General features: G+C 43.6%; 1 protein-coding gene across 1 annotated transcript in view; it reads right to left on the bottom strand.

The window, feature by feature from the left end:
* The window catches only part of COLEC12 (collectin subfamily member 12), a 186,129-nt gene that overhangs the window by 162,182 nt on the left and 6,712 nt on the right, over positions 1-17,235 (bottom strand). The window contains exon 2 of the mRNA XM_032421205.1: positions 6,655-6,705. Coding sequence (XP_032277096.1) covers positions 6,655-6,705 — 51 coding nt within the window. The remainder of the gene's footprint in view (positions 1-6,654; positions 6,706-17,235) is intronic.

Below are 17,235 nucleotides of genomic sequence, written 5' to 3' on the forward strand. Positions count from 1 at the left end.
AAAAAATCAGAATCACGTGGGAACACCATGTGGAACAATTTCTTTTTACTGATGAGCAAGAAAAACTAGGCAGGGAGGACCTGGCCTAACCAATGAGTTCTTGATGGGAGCAGAAGTGAAAACCTGGACAAACACTGTTGACAAGAGAGGTTGTGAATATTATTTCCAATGATAAAAATTAGGAAATCTGCTTAGGTTATTTAAAAGAAAGTGACGGCCACCAAACTCCCTTTCTCAGGTCTTACGAACCCCACCTGCCTGACTGGAAGCAGAGGGTAAAGGGGCCGTGGGAGCTCTACAAGTCCCCCTTCATGGTGATTCTTTAAAAATATATATATATATTTATTTATTTGACAGACAGAGAGAGAGAGAGCACAAGCAGGGGGAGTTGCAGAGGGAGAAGCAGGCTTCCCGCCGAGCAGGGAGCCCGATGCGGGACTCGATCCCAGGACCATGGGATCAGGACCTGAGCTGAAGGCAGATGCTTAACCGACTGAGCACCCAGGCGCCCCCGCCTTCAAGGTGATTCTGCCTGAGAATCTCTTTTGTGTCTACTTCTCCACAAGCCTTTAACACCAAATTCTTATAAAATCAGAAATATCAACTTCATTAGGACTTACAAAACCACATAAATAAAACCCTGCAAGTGATGCGAATGGCTTGAACATTTCCAAGAAATCCCACAGGGATACTGAGACTCCTGTTTCCTGCCCTAACTTGTCTCTCTGCCCAGGGTCAGTCCTTTGCCTGATCCTATACCATTTCCATTCAGAGATGCTTGGAAAAAGTGCTGCTGAAAGGCCAGCCCCATGCTGAGCTTATTTAACATTCCCCACAGGAAATGATGGAAATTCCTGGCATTCTTATCAGGGAAAGGGGTGAGCTCCGCTGGTGTCAGTCTTGACAGGCACCGGTGAGAGGGATGTGGGGATCCCTCCTTTGCCGTTGGAGGTGGATGACTTCAAAGCAGGGCCTTCTCCAAACCCAAACATGAAGCCAGGCTTCTAGAAGAATCACAGGCTGCTTCCACATGTCCAGCACCATCCAGATACTCTTGCTAATTTGAAATTATCATTCAAGGGAAAAATGGGAAAAGAAAAAGAACGGTGTGTTTGAAACTATGGGTATAGAGAGGCCTGTGAAGTCGCAGGTGAAAAAAACCATTCAAGGGCACACTTCGGTGAACACACTTAGAAAAAGGCATGTGATACCCCTTTTGGGACTGTAACCCCTAAATAATTTTTCTCTGAGTAGTTCTCTCAGAATTTTCTCTCTTAGTTTTTACAAAAGACTTGAGTTCTACCTCACAGAGAATGCTTCCTTTAACTTTTTGTTAATGTTTCCTAGTTTGCAATTTTTCAGATCTTTTTCTCTCGTCGCTATTAACACTCACCATAGCTGAGCCCCAAGGAAGCAATTTTGTCATAGTTTTGTCAAATACAAACAACGGACGTTTCCAGCTGCTCCCAGTTGGTCACTTGCAACCCTTAATTCTACCCCTGGTTTTCACAGGCGGAGCCACGGAGCTCTTGCTCCTCCACCATTCCAGCTTTGGGCACCCTATTATTATACCAGATCAGATTCTGAAGATAACTCAAGACAACCCAACGCAACCAAGGAAACAGAGTTGGTCCTGGCGCCCTTCTGCCCCAGCACAGAAAGGAGGCAAAGCAGGCTCTAGAGGGAGGGCCCAAGACATCCGGCATGGTACTCACCATTAGACACCCACACCACCCACCAGGGTGCTGGGGCTCACAGCTGCTGTCCCTAGGTCTTCTCGCCTCTCCTAGTTTTTAGCAGGAAAGCAAGAGGTATGACAGAACAAGAATTCATGAGGCTGCTGGAAATCAGAAGGTTCCAGGGGCCTACTAAATAAACCCTAGGCTCCATGTTCAGGCAGCGGGACCAGAAGGCCCAAGAAGGAACCCAGTGTTAGAATAATGATCAGCACTTATGGGATGCTCATAGTGTACAAGGCACTGTGCTAACGACCCCAGCATCCCATTTAATTCCGCAACAACTTCATGGAACTGGCTGACCCAACCCTACAAGTGAGGAAGTAGGCTTTGCAATAATGCACCTGAGGTCACACAGTTGGGGAGCTTGGGAACTCGGATCCAAACCCATACACTTGGTTCTAGTGCCCATACACCTAACCATTGCCCCCCACTGCCTTCAGGAAAGATAAAAAGCAGCCAACAAATAGGAAAGATAACCACCTGGCCTGCCGTCCTCATGGAGTTGTTGTGAAGGAAAAATATGTCTGTCCTTTGGAAAGATAAATGTGATACACAAATGTGAGCTGGATTTGCTATGATCATTTCTACACATGTTCTGGAACTCACTCCTCTTCCCACACTTCTCCCCTTCTCCTGTGGAATTCTGATGCACTTATCCCTTGGAACGGAAATGACATTCTTCATTGCTTCTACTCTATATCATTTTAATGAAGAAAACAAAATTTATAAATTTATATTTACCCCTTAAAATGTGAATTAATTCTCCTTCCTTTTCTGCTAACTATAATAATAAGGGATACTAGAGCCATATGTGATAGTTTTAAAGAAAAGGGTAACTGAGAAATATGTAGAAAAATACCACCGTAGTATATATTGTATTTTATCTCTAGAAAGTACAAATTAATATACAGGTGCCTCGTGTTCCAGAGAATGAACTCCGCCAAATTGTAACTATAGTTACATCCCAAATTAATTAGCTCTGCATACTGAGACCAAGAAATGCTGGCCCTGAGAGCCTGATTAAAGCTTGAATATGCTTCCTTCATTAACCTTTCAAAGCTTCCCCTCACTGAAGCTTCTGTCAGAGAAGCAAGTAAGTGGCAAACCCATCAGATTTAAGTCTGTCTCTCCCCCGGACAACTGTCCGGAATTCTGGGAAAGGGGCTAACAAGCATGACATATAAATAGACTTAAGAAAAACAGAAGACCTGCTTGAGACCAAAATGCAATAATGAATCCCCAAATAAACAAGGGATGGCTGTCCTAAAATAACGCCACACTCAATTCCTAGAGAAGATCACCCATTTTGCTCTTTACTGTAATTTTGTACCGAATTTGAAAAAGTGCAGTATTTTTATGTAAACAGTCCTGACTTCACATAGCAAATGCTTCTGAAGAACTATCTACAAATACCTTTGGAAACAAGCCACCAGGTAACAATTTGCTAGAACAGTACGTGGCCCCTTTGCCCTGTGAATAATGAACCCCTGGTTTACCTATAATCTAAATTCAGTTATGGGGGGCGCCTGGGTGGCTCAGTCGGTTAAGCGTCTGCCTTTGGCTCAGGTCATGATCCCGGGGTCCTGGGATCCCTGCTCAGCAGAGAGCCTGCTTCTCCCTCCCCTCTGCCTGCCTCTCTGCCTACTTGTGCTCTCTATCTTCAAAAAAATAAAATCTTAAAAAAAAACTTAAAAAAAATAAATTCAGTTATGCAAATCATAAACAAGACATACCTAAAATTAGACAATAACTAAACCCTGTACGTTACCGAGTCTACTTTTGCCGAAATAAAAGCCGACCATATTACCACACTGGAGAGTAAATCATACCTTCCCATCTCCTCAGGAACGAGGTCCCAGACCTGTCATGCTGTGGTATTTGGCAGAGGCTGTACCAGAATGTCCAGAGAGTGATAACAGCCTCTCACCTCGGAAGCGCGGTAACAGCACCTTGGCTTCTATAATGCTATACCTTCAAAGCACTTGTCCGCCTGGTATCTCTCTTAGTCTCACCACAGGCCTGTGAGGTAGACTTACCTCCCTTGGCAGGTGTCACTCTGCCCACTGGGCAGATGCAGCATCTGAGGCCCACGGAGTTTGAGTGCCTGGTTTCAAGTCACAAGAGTAAGTAGGGGCAGGTCCTACAGGGCTGTCGGGTCTTTGGATGCCTCCCACCCACACCACCTTACATCACTTTGTCTCCCTTAATGGTTAAAGTTTAACCTTTACCCATACCTGAAGGAATGGGTTCTTGGGTTCTGCTGCATTCAGTGAGCAGCTTTGGCTACTTCTTAGGGACTGGAAACTCATTTATCTTCAATAAAACCAGATCCAGAGTCCTAGGGCTTGCAAAAATGATGAGGCTCCGTGGTGGAGCCAGCAGCCCACTTTAGGTTTCTAGAACTGCAGGGACCCTTCTAGGACATGGAAGTTGAGAAATCACCTCAACCCCATTGTTGGGACCCTTCCCCAAGACTACACTTGCCTGAAGGGTAGAAGACCCAGCATCCAACAACAGCTCCACCTAACTTGGTTGAGAAAGGACTTAATCTATCTGGGCCTCACCTTCCTTATCTATAAAATTAAAGGCTGATTTAAATCATCTCAAAGGCTCTTCCATCTCTAAAATTCTACTCTACCCCTATGCTGGATATCCATCACCTTGCCTAAAAACTGAATCTAAGAACTCTCAACACCGGGACACCTCTCGCATAGCCTTTTCCAAGATGTCCCACATTGATTTCATCCCCATCGTCTACTCGTACCACCTGCTCTCACTCTCGCCCTGCCTCTCGGCTCATGCTCTCCAATATTGGTAAGTTGTTATCATGTGTCCTCTAAGTCATCGGTTTGTTATTTCCACACAAAATTCAACCACCACAGATGAAATCTTTCAGCAACTTATTATTTGTGTGTATTTTTCACCAAATCCCCACCCATGTAGCTAGTTACATGGTCATGAAATTTTAAATAAAATTTCTCTCAAGGTCACTGTTCTTAAAGAAACCTTTTCTCATGATTCTTCCTATTTCTACTAATGCCCGAATAAATATTTGAAATCTACTGATTTCCAAAATAGATAGGCACGTAAGTGTTGATTTTGTCTTCTTTTGACAAGTTTGATTTTCCTCTTTATTTCTACCTTTTCTTTTTTATTTTATTTATTTATTAAGATTTATTTATTTATTTGCTAGAGAGAGAGCGCAAGAGCACAAGCAGGGGGAGCTGCAGGCAGAGAAGCAGGCCCCCCGCTGAGCAAGGAGCCTGATGCAGGACTCGATCCCAGGACCCTGGGATCATGACCCAAGCTAAAGGCAGACGCTTAACCGACGGAGCCACCCAGGCGTCCCTATTTCTACCTTTTCATTTTGGTCTGTTCTGTCTTCCTTTCCTTTATAATTCCCGGGTTCATCTTGCTCTTGCTACCACCTTCAGTGAGCCTACCCCAGCACAGCAGGACAACACAGGGCACCAATCCCGAAATATGTAATGTGCAGGTAAAGAACAGTGGTGTGCAGGAGGGGAGAAAGTACTGAGCATCTCTGCCAGCACATTCCCACTGTAAAGCCCTACTTTGTCACAGAAAGAAATGGAGAAGTGTGTATCCAGAAGGAAGGATGTTAAAGCAGTGAGGGAGCCAAGCAGCTGGGGACTGTTAACTTTAATCAAAGTCCAACCACGAGTTGTTTTGTTGTTGTTGTTGTTTGTTTTTTTAACAACAGGAAGTAAATTCATTCTCTTTTACATTCTCCCTCTCACACTCAAACACACACACACACACTCACTCACTCATTCTTTTCTCCTCTATCGCTCTTCTCTTCCTTTTGCCAAGGCACAGAAACAAGCTGGACAGAAAAGCCCCGGCTCCCCTGAGGTGTCTCCAGAACACTGCAGTGGTCACGGGCAGTGCGAAACCGAACCGCAGGGCATGAGAAGCACGGTCAGAGAGAGACACGTACCGCGTGCAGCGGCCTCGGAGACAGACGACCGTCTCTCGGTTCCCTACGGCAGCCGTAACAGATTTCCACACACGTGGTGGCTTAAAACAACATAAATCTCTCCTCTCATGGTTTGAAGAGCCAGAAGTCTGAAATCAACTCCAGTTGGCTGAAATCAAGATGTTGGCAGGGCTGAGCTCCCTCCAGAGGCTCTGACCAGAAAATCCATTTCCTTGCCTTTTTCAGCCTCTAGTGACCACCTGTATTCCTTGGCTCGTGGCCCCTTCCTCCACCTTCAGAGCACATCACTCCAGTCTGCTTCAACCAGCCCACCCCCTTCTCCTCTCGGTCATTTAATATCCCTCTCCCTCCCTCTTATGAGGACACTCTGATCGAGCTTAGAGCCCACCCAGATAGCCCAGGATCATCTCCCCATCTCAAGATCTTCAATTTAATCACATCTGCAAAGCACCTTTTGCCATATAAGGTAACATGCAAGTTCCAAGGATTAGGACATGGATCTCTCTGGGGGGCCACTATCCAGCTTACCACAGCGCACCTGTGTCTAGCTGGGTTCTTGGACAAAGTCTTCCTCTCACTCATCCACTACGTTATGGACATGAGACTTGAGAAAAGAGAGCAAAGATGTTTTCTAAATATCAAAATAGAGAAATCTTGTGTATTTTTGCTCCTGTCCTGTCACAGATTTACCTTTCCCATTATGTTTTGTCTATTAAACCATCTGGTTTGTATCCAGTGAACCCGAGTATCCCCTTACTTCCTGCACCAGGGCACAACTCCTGTTTCATTACCCTCGGCGTTATGAGAAGTCATCCACCTGTTACACAGAAACTCAATTTCCAGCCAAAACTGGGCCTCAGAACCACACATATCTGTGTGTGCCAAAGGTCCAGCAATGGCCTGTTACCGCATCTCAGATCAAGCATGGAGAAGGAAAAGAGCTTCGCCAGAACTCACCAAACCTCTTGTAACCGAAGGACTGCACCTCCTCCTCCTCTGCAAAGTCGTCTGCAGGAGAAGAAAAGACACAGTGTTAACCCTGGGGAGGCCCAGAAGGACGGGGTCAGCGAGGGATTCAACGGCTGTGATCTCCACCTGCTCCCCGCTCCCCTCTGCCCACACTGTCCTTCTGCTCCTGGAACACACCACGCTCTCTGAGAAAGACCACAAGATCCCTGTGCAGGCTGTTCCCTCTGGCTGGAATGCTCTTCCCCCCATTTTGAGGAGACTCCTTCTAATTCAGGTCTCAGCTGAAGTATGACATCTCTGAGATGCCTTTCTGGACCACAATCTGGCCATCCCTGTCACACCAACCACCCTATTTTAATATTACTCTCTGACACCATCCTTATTTGTGTGTGTGTGTGTGTGTGTGATGTGATCATGCATTCTGTGAGCACACACTTTTTCTGTTTTGTTTCATGAACGAATCCCCCATGCCTAGAATGGTGCCTGCCACAAAGCAGGGGCAAAACAGATTTTGTTGAATGGTGACTGGATAACCCGCTGTCTTCACATAACTGAGCCTACAGCCCTCCCTCTCAGATGCCAGGCTCGGGGGTCATGTCTTCCACTACATGTGGCATCTCAGGAGCCCAGCACGACTTCTGCAGTGACAACCAAATCCTTCCCCACTCCCTTTCCACTGGATAACTGGGACCAACAGATGGTTTCCCAGTAAATACATTTCAAAAGACAGCCTTGTTCTGGGAATTCCTAAATGTAGGCCCCTCTGGAAACAAAAGAAATAGGTCAGCAAAACTTTCTACCAAAAGGTCTGAATCCACCCCACCCTCCCAAGACAAATGCGATGTGATTCTTTATCACACTGATAAAGAACCTATTTTACAGTTCTGCCAAGTGTGGGTCTGGTGATTTCTTGGGCAACTTCTGATGACAAGTAAAGGTGTCAAGACTAGGCCTTTCCAGAGACCCCGAATCAATTATTCTTGAGCCGGTCACCATTACCGCACCAGCACTCAGCTCTCTCCCGGCAATGCGGTTCAGTTCAAAAGCACTTATTTGGACCAGAGACTGCCAGGCGGTGGGGCTTCAGAAATGAGTGAAACGTGGTCCCTTCCCTCAAGAAGCTGACAGGCTTTGGGGGGGGGGGGGGAATAAAGCCTCTGTGATCATCTTTCTCAGACCCCAAATGGGATGCAGGACGTGGGTCTATCTGAACCTTGAAATGTCATGGAAAAACCCAAGAGTATGACATCTATAATACAATGCGGTGGACCTTGGAGCACTAGTGTGTTAGGAAGTGCTATGAAAACACTAGTGAGAGAGCAATTACTTCCAGCAGAGAAAGGAGAAGTGTGCTATCTCTGTATTTTATCATTGTTTCCTTACTCAGAGAACAGGGAAGAGATCTTGCTAGGAATCTAGAAGGCCTGGTCTTCATAATTAAAGCAGTCTCCTTATGTCAAAGATTAATGCCTTAGTTCTTTCTACATGTTAGAACATGCTTACAACCCAGAGAACAGCACCCTTCTCAGTCACTCGGTGACTGGTTTTTTCCACAAATACATATTAAGCTCCTCTGGGGCCAGCTTTACTAAGTAATCCTATCATATTAACGGCTGAGTAGCTTGGTCTAGTCTTAATTAATGAGAAACCCTGATCTGCTGCTTCTGCTTAGAAATCCATGCATTTATTTATTCATTCACTCAATAAATACATGCTTATAGCCTAGTGGCATTGATGAGACATGAACACAGGTAATGGTGCCACCCAGACGTCAGCCTCCCCTGCCAGCCCCAGCCCCTCCTCCGCCATGTCACATCGGCAGAAGGATCTACTCACACACAGACGTTGTGAACCAAGGAGGCATCACTGAGGATCTCACAGTGGAAACAAAAGAGTGATTTATGCTGCACCCCTGATAGCAAGCAGCTTAAAGTTTCCCATTAGACATTTCTGTTCTCCCCCCAAAGCTTCTTTTCAGCAGACCTACCATTAGTTTGTTTGTTTGTTTTCTTTTTCCTCTCTGATCTTTTTCCCATGCAGCATTTAGTCTGACTGACTCCTGTCTCCTTCCTGAAATTTCCCTGGGAACTTCAAATGTCTCTATATTTTTGTTATTAAAGCAATTCAGCTCTGTCTCCAAATTAACATACTCAAACCCATTCAGGGGTTCAAGAAAACAAAGGCCTTCCAGGTGACCCCTAAGAAGACTCAAGGATCTCCTGGTTCTTGTTTTAAGCCTCATCCCAAAAGGATCAGGAGTTCTTATAGTGGCTACTAAAAGAATACAAAGTTTTGTCTCATCCAACTCTCAGGGGTACAAGTGACGTACCACAGATCACATCTCACTCAGATGATCAGGGAAGGTCTCACAGAGAAGTATGTTAAATGAATCTTCTTAATGTTTTTCCTTTGGAGTGAAAAAGAGAATTTGGGAAACACGGCATACTCTATCCCTCTCTTGGCAATTCATAGTGGTTTTTGAACTATTGGAGATCTGAGAAGTGCTAATAGAAAGAGAAAAAAACTTGCTTAACTTTATCTTACTCCATGTTTTCAACAGTTGACCTTAGAATCCTCTTCTCCTATCCTTAAAGGCTGGGTGACGTTGGTTAGGTAATACTTACCTACAGTTCATTTGGCCCCCAGAGCCCACTGCCACATTTTCCCCGCTGTGCGGGTAACAGACAGACCATTCACGTTGGTGATGGAGCCAGAGAAAGAGAAAGAATCCAGAGTTGATGGCTCTGTGTCTGTATGGGCAACCCACACAGGCTACACAAGCCCCACGAGAGAAGATGAGAGGTCAAGTGTTCCTATCACTTGAACATTTTAGTGGGCAAAAGACTACAATGGGGCCCACAGTGGCAGACAGATGGGCTTGAGGATGACAAATAAGCCTGACATGATGGGCAGTGTTGTAGTCTGTTCTCAAAACCTTTTCCTCACACCCTGTAGACCCAAGCTAAGTGCATCCCAGATGCTTTATAGTACTGAGGGCCTGCGGACGTGATAATCTCAGTGAGTTCAAGTGAAGATGCTCCAATCAATCTGAGGGCCGTGTGTGATGCCCTACAGTTAGAATTTACCTCTCCTTCCCCTACACTCCCTTTGGGTCCATCTGACAGCACTTTCCTCCGTCTGCCCCATATTCCAGTTCCTGGTTTTCATGCCACCAGAGGGAACGCCATTTGAAAGCAGGAAACTTGCCATGTTGTACCCTCAGCCTCTAGTACATTTATGGCATGTTACAGATACTCAATAGTTGTTGAAAATTAAGTAGATTTGAGTTATACATGTGTCTTTCTCTACTACCAGCTGAAGAATTCCTGAAAGAAAGAGATTAAATCTTTTTCTTTTTGAATATCCACCATGTTTGGGGAAAATAAGAGAATATTTAGTTAATACCTCCTATAAGTCAGGTACTTCTCCTTCATTATGCTTCTGTTTACAGATGAGAAAACTAAGGCTCAGGGGAGGTACATAACCTGACCCCAGGTCTCACAGCTTATGAGTAGACAGACCAAGACTAAGACCAAGATCTGGGGGGCCCTTGAGTTCCACACCATGATGGTCACTGACCCCACAGACCCAAGAAACCGAACCCTGTGCTAGCAGCAGAAAAGCTAAGATGCAATGCTTTCTACCCCAGAACCCTGAAAAGGCTAAGGAATTTGGGGCACAGGTCACTCTTGAAGGAGAACCAAGGTAAGGCTAAAATAGAAGGATGGGATGAACATATATTAAAGAAGCAGTTGACTGTAACCAAAAAGATAGATAATAGATGTTGGCAAGGATGTGCAGAAATCAGAACCCTCATATGCGAGTGGTGGCAATGCAAAATGGTGTAGCCACTTTGGAAAATGGTCTGACAGTTCTTCAAAAGGGTTAAGCATAGAGACACCATATGATGCTGCCCTTCCACCCTAGGCATACACCCAAGAGAAATGACAATACATGTCCACACAAAAACTTGCACACAAATGTTTGTAGCGGTATTAGTCATAACAGAGAAAAGTGGAAACAACTTGAATGTCCACAAAACGATGAATGGATAAATTAGCATAGAGCCATACAATGGAGTATGACCCAGCTATAAAAAGGAATGAAGCACTGAGGCACACCACAACATGGATGACCTTGAAAACATCATGCTAAGTGAAAGAAGGCAGTCATGACAGACTCCATTTATATGAAATGAAATGTCTACATGAGACAAATTCATGGAGTTGGAAAGCAGGTCAAAGTTTGCCTAGGGCTGGAGGTTTTAGGGTGAAAATAGGGGGTGACTGCTAATGGGTATGGGATTTCTTTCTGGGGTGACAAAAATGTTCTAAAATTGATTGTGATGATGGTTTAAGCAAACAAAACAAAAAACCCCACTGACTTACACACTTTAAATAGTTTATGTGGTCTGTGGGGAAAAAAAAAAAGCAGCTGGACCTCCCAAGTCCCCCCACCAAGCTAGGTAACTGGCCCTCCCCCACCGACTACAGCAGAAGGTGTAAGGTTCATTATTCAGAGAAGTTAAAAACAAAAGGTCTCTTGTCTAGAGGACACCAGGAACAGCTGAGATGAGGGCACTGCAGTGGAGTCAGGGAAAAGGTGAAAGTTTACACATGGAATGTCCAGACGCACGGTCCTCCTCTCCCACTTAATCAGCCAGCCTGGACCCTTCAGGCCAAAGACTGGAAGGTTCTTCCTGGGAAATCTGACCAGTTAAGAGAAAAACAAACGAATGATTCTGATTCTGGGAGGTCCCCAGCGGAATAGCCCAGCCAGTTCAGCTTAGAGTGACAGTCACAGTTCACAAATCCCACCAAAACAAAGATGTTCTAATTAACCTTTATAATATCCTATTCCTACAGATGAGAAGACACCCGACATCCGACACAGCCTCTAACACGAAAAGACAAAGATGAAAATAAAGAAACCAGATAAAGAAATTTGGAGGAAATACATATTACGTGACATGATACAAATTTCAAAAAAAAATTCTAGCATTAATATCCTTAGAGAGATAAGAGATAAGAATATAGCCATAAAATTAGAATAGGATGCTATAATAAAAGAACCATAGAGAAAAAGAAAAAGTTCTTGGAAATTAAAAGTATGATCACAAAAATAAAATCTTAATAGAAGAGTCGGGAAATAGAGTTGACATATTCCAAGAGTAGGGAGAAAAAAGCAAGTAAATAGAAAAGAACAAAGGCAAAAAAAAGAATTTAGAGAATCAATTCAGTGGGTCCAATATTCAAATAATGGGTGTTTTGGGTAAAACAGTGGGTCCAATATTCAAATAATGGGTGTTTTGGGTGTTTTGGGTAGAGAACCATGAGAGGATGAAATGAACAGAACTTTACAGTACTGAAGGATAGGAGTCTCCAGAGAGAAAGGGCCCATTACTTCCCAGCACAAAGGAAAGAGATCTGTTCCAAGGCACATCAATATAAAATTTCAGAACACTGAGGACGAAAAGAAAATCCTAAAAGCTTCCAGACAGGAGAAAAGAAAAAAAGAAAAAGGTTACTTAAAGGGAAAGAAAAAAAAAAAAGAATGACCTCACTTCTCAACAGCAAAACTAAAAGAAAATAGATCAATGCCCTCAAAATTCTAAGGCTAAATTATTTCCTATGCAGAAATCTCTCGAATGAATAAATAGGTAACATAAAGATCTCTACAGATCTACAGATCCCCCAAAAATGTACCTCTCATGCACACTTTCTTCAAGACATTATTAGAGAATGCATTCCACTAAAATAAGGAACAAACCCAGAAAGACGTGTGTGTGTATCCGTGTGCATGCACACTACGCACTCTAATCTAACCCTAACCCTGAGTAGGTCAGAAGACTCTGGGGAAGATTTCTTCAAAAAGATGGAAATGAAAGAATGTCTACTATAGGTGAGCACATGCGTAGAGATCCAGGAAAGTGGAAGAGACTCTGGGGATGAATGATGATGTGTACATACATAGGAAGCTAAGCACACAAAATAACAAGAGGATTATTAACTCCAGAGGAAGAGAAGTTATGCAAGAAAGAAACAGCAGTCAGCTGTGAATAGCATTTATACCATTATAGTAATATGAACACTGAATATTGCTTAAATCAAGATTGTGATGTGACTATATTGGGATGATGGAGGGCAACAGAAGGTGTCTATGAGGGTGTTGGGTGGAGATGAGGGTAAAAGAACTAAATCCTTATCTGCTATAAAGGGAAGTCAGTATATAATGCCTAAACTCAAAATAATGGTAGTAATAAGGAGGAGGAAGAAGAGGAGGAGGAGGGAGTACCATAAGCACGTCACTTAAAGAAAAGGGGTTGTGGCAGACGGGCCTGCATAGAGGACTACCAATAATTCTTTCCATCCCTCCACGTGCAAGTCCATCTCCACTCTCCTGAACCTGGGACGGCCCTATGACTTGCTTTGGCTGATGCAATTTGCCAGAAGCGGCAGTGGGTGCCCTCAGGAACCAGGCCTTAGATGCCTTTCAGTTTCTGTTTTCACCCTCCTGTCAGCCAGCTACCATGTGCAACATCCAACTACCGTGCTGGACTGGGCCCCCCCCACCCCCCGGAAGAGAAGATCTCTGGAGGATGAGAGACGATGGAGGGAAGGAAGCCATTCCAGCCACCCCGCTGATGCCCAGCCACGAGGGGGAGGCCGTCCAGCCTGGCCAACACCTCAGGAAGCAGAGGCCAGCCCGAATCGCAGAATCTTGAACAAATAAACAACTGCTGTTTTAAGCTGCAGGGTTTGGGGATGGTTTGTTAGGCATCGGTGGATAACCGCAAGAAAAGTAAATGCCGAAAGAAAATGCTACAAATGTTCTGAAGAGGCTGCCTCTGGGGACTGGAAAATGATGAAACGAAGGTGGGCCGGGCAGGAAACTGCCTCTTTTCATAATAAATCTCATTCATAATAAATATTATTTGACTCCTTAAACTATGTATATCTCTGACTTTGATTTAAAAAAAACTAAAGCAACAAACAAGGGAATGTGGGTGGAAGATACCAATCAGCTAGACAAAAATGAGAGTGCTCAGGCCCTACAGACGCTGACGACCAGAGAAGGGCCAGAGGTCCAAGGTCCACCCTGCTTCAAAGGGCCAGCGTGAAGAGTTCCACCTGAGGCAACAGAATATGGACTTCCAGCCTTCAATCCTTGGCACAGCGCAGGTTCTGACAAATGCCAGATTGAACAGAACAAGTTCAGACTTTTTTAGGAGCCAGGCTGAAGGACCGTGGACAGAGGCTAGGCTGAATTCAGACTTCTTTTCCAAACTGGGTCCAGTGATGCCATCCACATGTGTGTATCCATCAGCTACTCTGTGCCGTTTCCACCTCAATGCAGTCCCAGCTCTTCTAGAGCCATCGCTGTTAGAATAAAACAGTACAGTCCCATGTGTGTGTGGGGGGGGGGGGGGCGGCGGTAAAATGTTTAACTGCTTCCAAACCAGCTGGCGAAATGCTCTGCTAGAAGCATTCCTGCCGGCTGTTCCCCCATGAGTTCCCACCACCAATAGCTATTGTAGCAGGACTGGGTGGTGAGGAGAGGAAAGTGCCCCTGCGCTCCTGGGGCCAAATACCCCAAGTCTACCGTCACCCTCCACTGGCCAGTGCTGCATGGAGGAGCTTTCATGGAGTTAGCTGTCTGTGGAACTGTGGCCTCCTCAGAGCATCACCTGGGTTGCTAAGTATTTTGGACCTGCCCTGGGACACTGCTGTACTGCTCTGGAGGACTTTTCTCCTAAAGCTAGACTGATGTACTGGTAAAGCTTGGGCTTTGGAATTGTAAGACCTGAGTTTGAACACCAGTTCAACTTTGGGGCTCGATCCCACAACCCTGAGACTGTGACCCCAGCCAAAATCAAGAGTTGGATGCCCAACTGACTGAGCCACCCACGTGCCCCAATGATTGAGTTTCAAAAGACACGAAGCTCCAGTGTGAATTGAGCATATGGGGGAGGTTGACAGCAAGGAAGTTTGGTTAGCAAGGGTAACATGCGGGGTGGGTTCAATGTGGGCTGTAGCTAACTGGCACTGAAGTATCTATTTGATATTGAAAAAGATGTATCTTAATGAATTTGAGCTTTAAAAATCGAAGACAGACACTCTTTAATCTTGATTTAACCCTAAGAGCAGAACTGGTATATCTGCCCTGGCTTCATAGCTTTATAAATATAAAACCTTATGTGGCCCCTTGTATAGTTTGCTTTGCCCTATTGGCATTTCTGGGCCGCAGTTGTTAAGTACTGTGCAAGTGAATGAGCTCAGTGCAGTGTAGCAAAATACTGAGTTTCAGGATAATTTTGATGGGGTAATTAGATCTGCCTTCCGGGCCTTCCTCCTACCCCACCCCAAATGGATCAAGGAATTTGTACAATTTAAATACTTCTAGATTATTCTAAATATTACAGAAGATTTATTTTGATTACTCAGGTGCTTTTCAAATTTTACCTTTTGCAACAATGGGATCACTTTTTGGTTCAATGGTATAAGTTGTGGTTTTTTTTTTTTTAGTCAATATTACAGACACAAACTGACCCCAATTTCTGGCACAACTTACAAATCTGATGCTTGTAAAAACAGCAGATACTTGCTTTTAGGGTAAAGGGAGATGCAATACCTTTTTCCTTCCTTTATAGTCCAACAAAATTGAAGTGATTTTTTTTTTTTTTTGTAGTGGGGGCCTAAACCAGATTTCCCCCAAGAGTCAACTTTGACAACTTAAAAAGTAAGAAACAAATATGACACTCAAAACCTTGATCCCCACATCTACTACTCATGGGTAACTACAGAGGAGAGGACATGCTTCCCTTTCTTTTATGAGGTACCCCCTCATCCAATAACATTGGTCAGGTTAATAATAAGAAAGTCCAGAGGAAGAGGAATCATTGCCTCAAATTTTATAAGGGCTCTGGAAGGGCCTCAAATACATGGGTCATTTGTCAAGAAAAACTAATACTGTCCATTTCTCTGGAGGCATGCAAAAAATAACTGGTCTTTGCTAAACCTCCCCCCGACCAAATAAATAATGATACATCTGTTTTGTTTTGAAATCACATAACTTTAGGTTATCCAAACAATTATGCCAAAGTAATATAATTAATTACAAATGAGAGACCAACATTGAGCTTAGGAGAGAAAGTTTGAGAAAACTTCGATTTTCTCTCACCTCCCACACTGAAATGTCATACTTTAAGGTTGTGGGGTGCCCAGATGCATAATTTGCCTCTTCAATTACAATTAGAATAATGCAATCTGAAATATGAACTCTAATTCAAGATAATGAATCAGGTTTGCATCATCCCTCCAAAGGAAAATACCCCTGACTTCAGGCAGGTCGCCCTCTCCTCCCATGTCCTCTGGCAACATTTATCTGAACCTCAAATAGGGCACTTTTCACATATTACCTTAGATTACAGTCATTTATGCATAAGCCTTACACTGCCCACCAGACTGCAAGCTCCGTGAGGACAGGCTATATATGTACTAAATATTTGAATATGTCTCAATAATATACTAAATGAATATTTGAATATATTTAATATAAAGAATATTTGAATATATTTAAACACTATATTAAATAAAGAATAAGTAAAAGCTAGTTAGGATTTGGTAGCCCAAAGAAATAATAAGATACAAATATGACAGCTTAATGGCAAATCAACACTAGCAGTGAAATAGACATGATCTCATATAGTTTTAAAAAAAATATGTATACATACCTCTGTCCTAATAGTTCCTTAGAGACAAATTTGTTTTATGTTTTGATTCTTTTATGTCATATTTGTACTGGATAAAACTGGACACTGGATTTGAGTTACAAATCTTGAAAATATTATGTCATTATCAATAGGCACCTGAACAATGGTGCTCCAGGAAAATTAGTGCTCGTAGGCAAATCAAATGTATTTACAAATATTAAATCAATTTTCTACCACTATCATAAATGAGAAAATTGTATGATTTCATTTGAATTACAAACTCACTATAAACACGGTCCCTGCATTTTCAGTAGGGCTGGTTTTTTGTTTTGTTTTGTTTTGTTTTACTACGTTATGATGACGACAAGAACACAAGAGCGAGCAGCTGGAGGTGGACCAACATGAACACTGTTGTTATAGACAGCACAGCTCCCTCCTATCCCTGAGGTCAGTTTTAACACATTCATAATTTGAAAATTACTTTCCTTTCAAAACTGAACTCTATTCTTCATGGTATAAACTGTATCACTTGATTAACTTAAATGGTTCATAATTGGCAATTATATTACTGCCTGGAGGAAGCAGCAGGTTACAATTACACAGTATTACAAAAACTAAAATGTCTTGGGGCACCTGGGTGGCTCAGTCATTAAGCGTCTGCCTTCGGCTCAGGTCATGATCCCAGGGTCCTGGGATCGGGCCCCACATCGGGCTCCCTGCTCAGCCGGAGGCCTGCTTCTCCATCTCCCACTCCCCCTGCTTGTTGTTCCCTCTCTCACTCTCTCTCTCTCTGTCAAATAAATAAATGAAATCTTAAAAGAAAAAAAAAACCTAAAATGTCTTGAGTTTTCGTTACC

Source organism: Phoca vitulina, unplaced genomic scaffold, assembly GCF_004348235.1.
Source record: "Phoca vitulina isolate PV1807 unplaced genomic scaffold, GSC_HSeal_1.0 scaffold24, whole genome shotgun sequence".
Classification (NCBI taxonomy): Eukaryota; Metazoa; Chordata; class Mammalia; order Carnivora; family Phocidae; genus Phoca; species Phoca vitulina.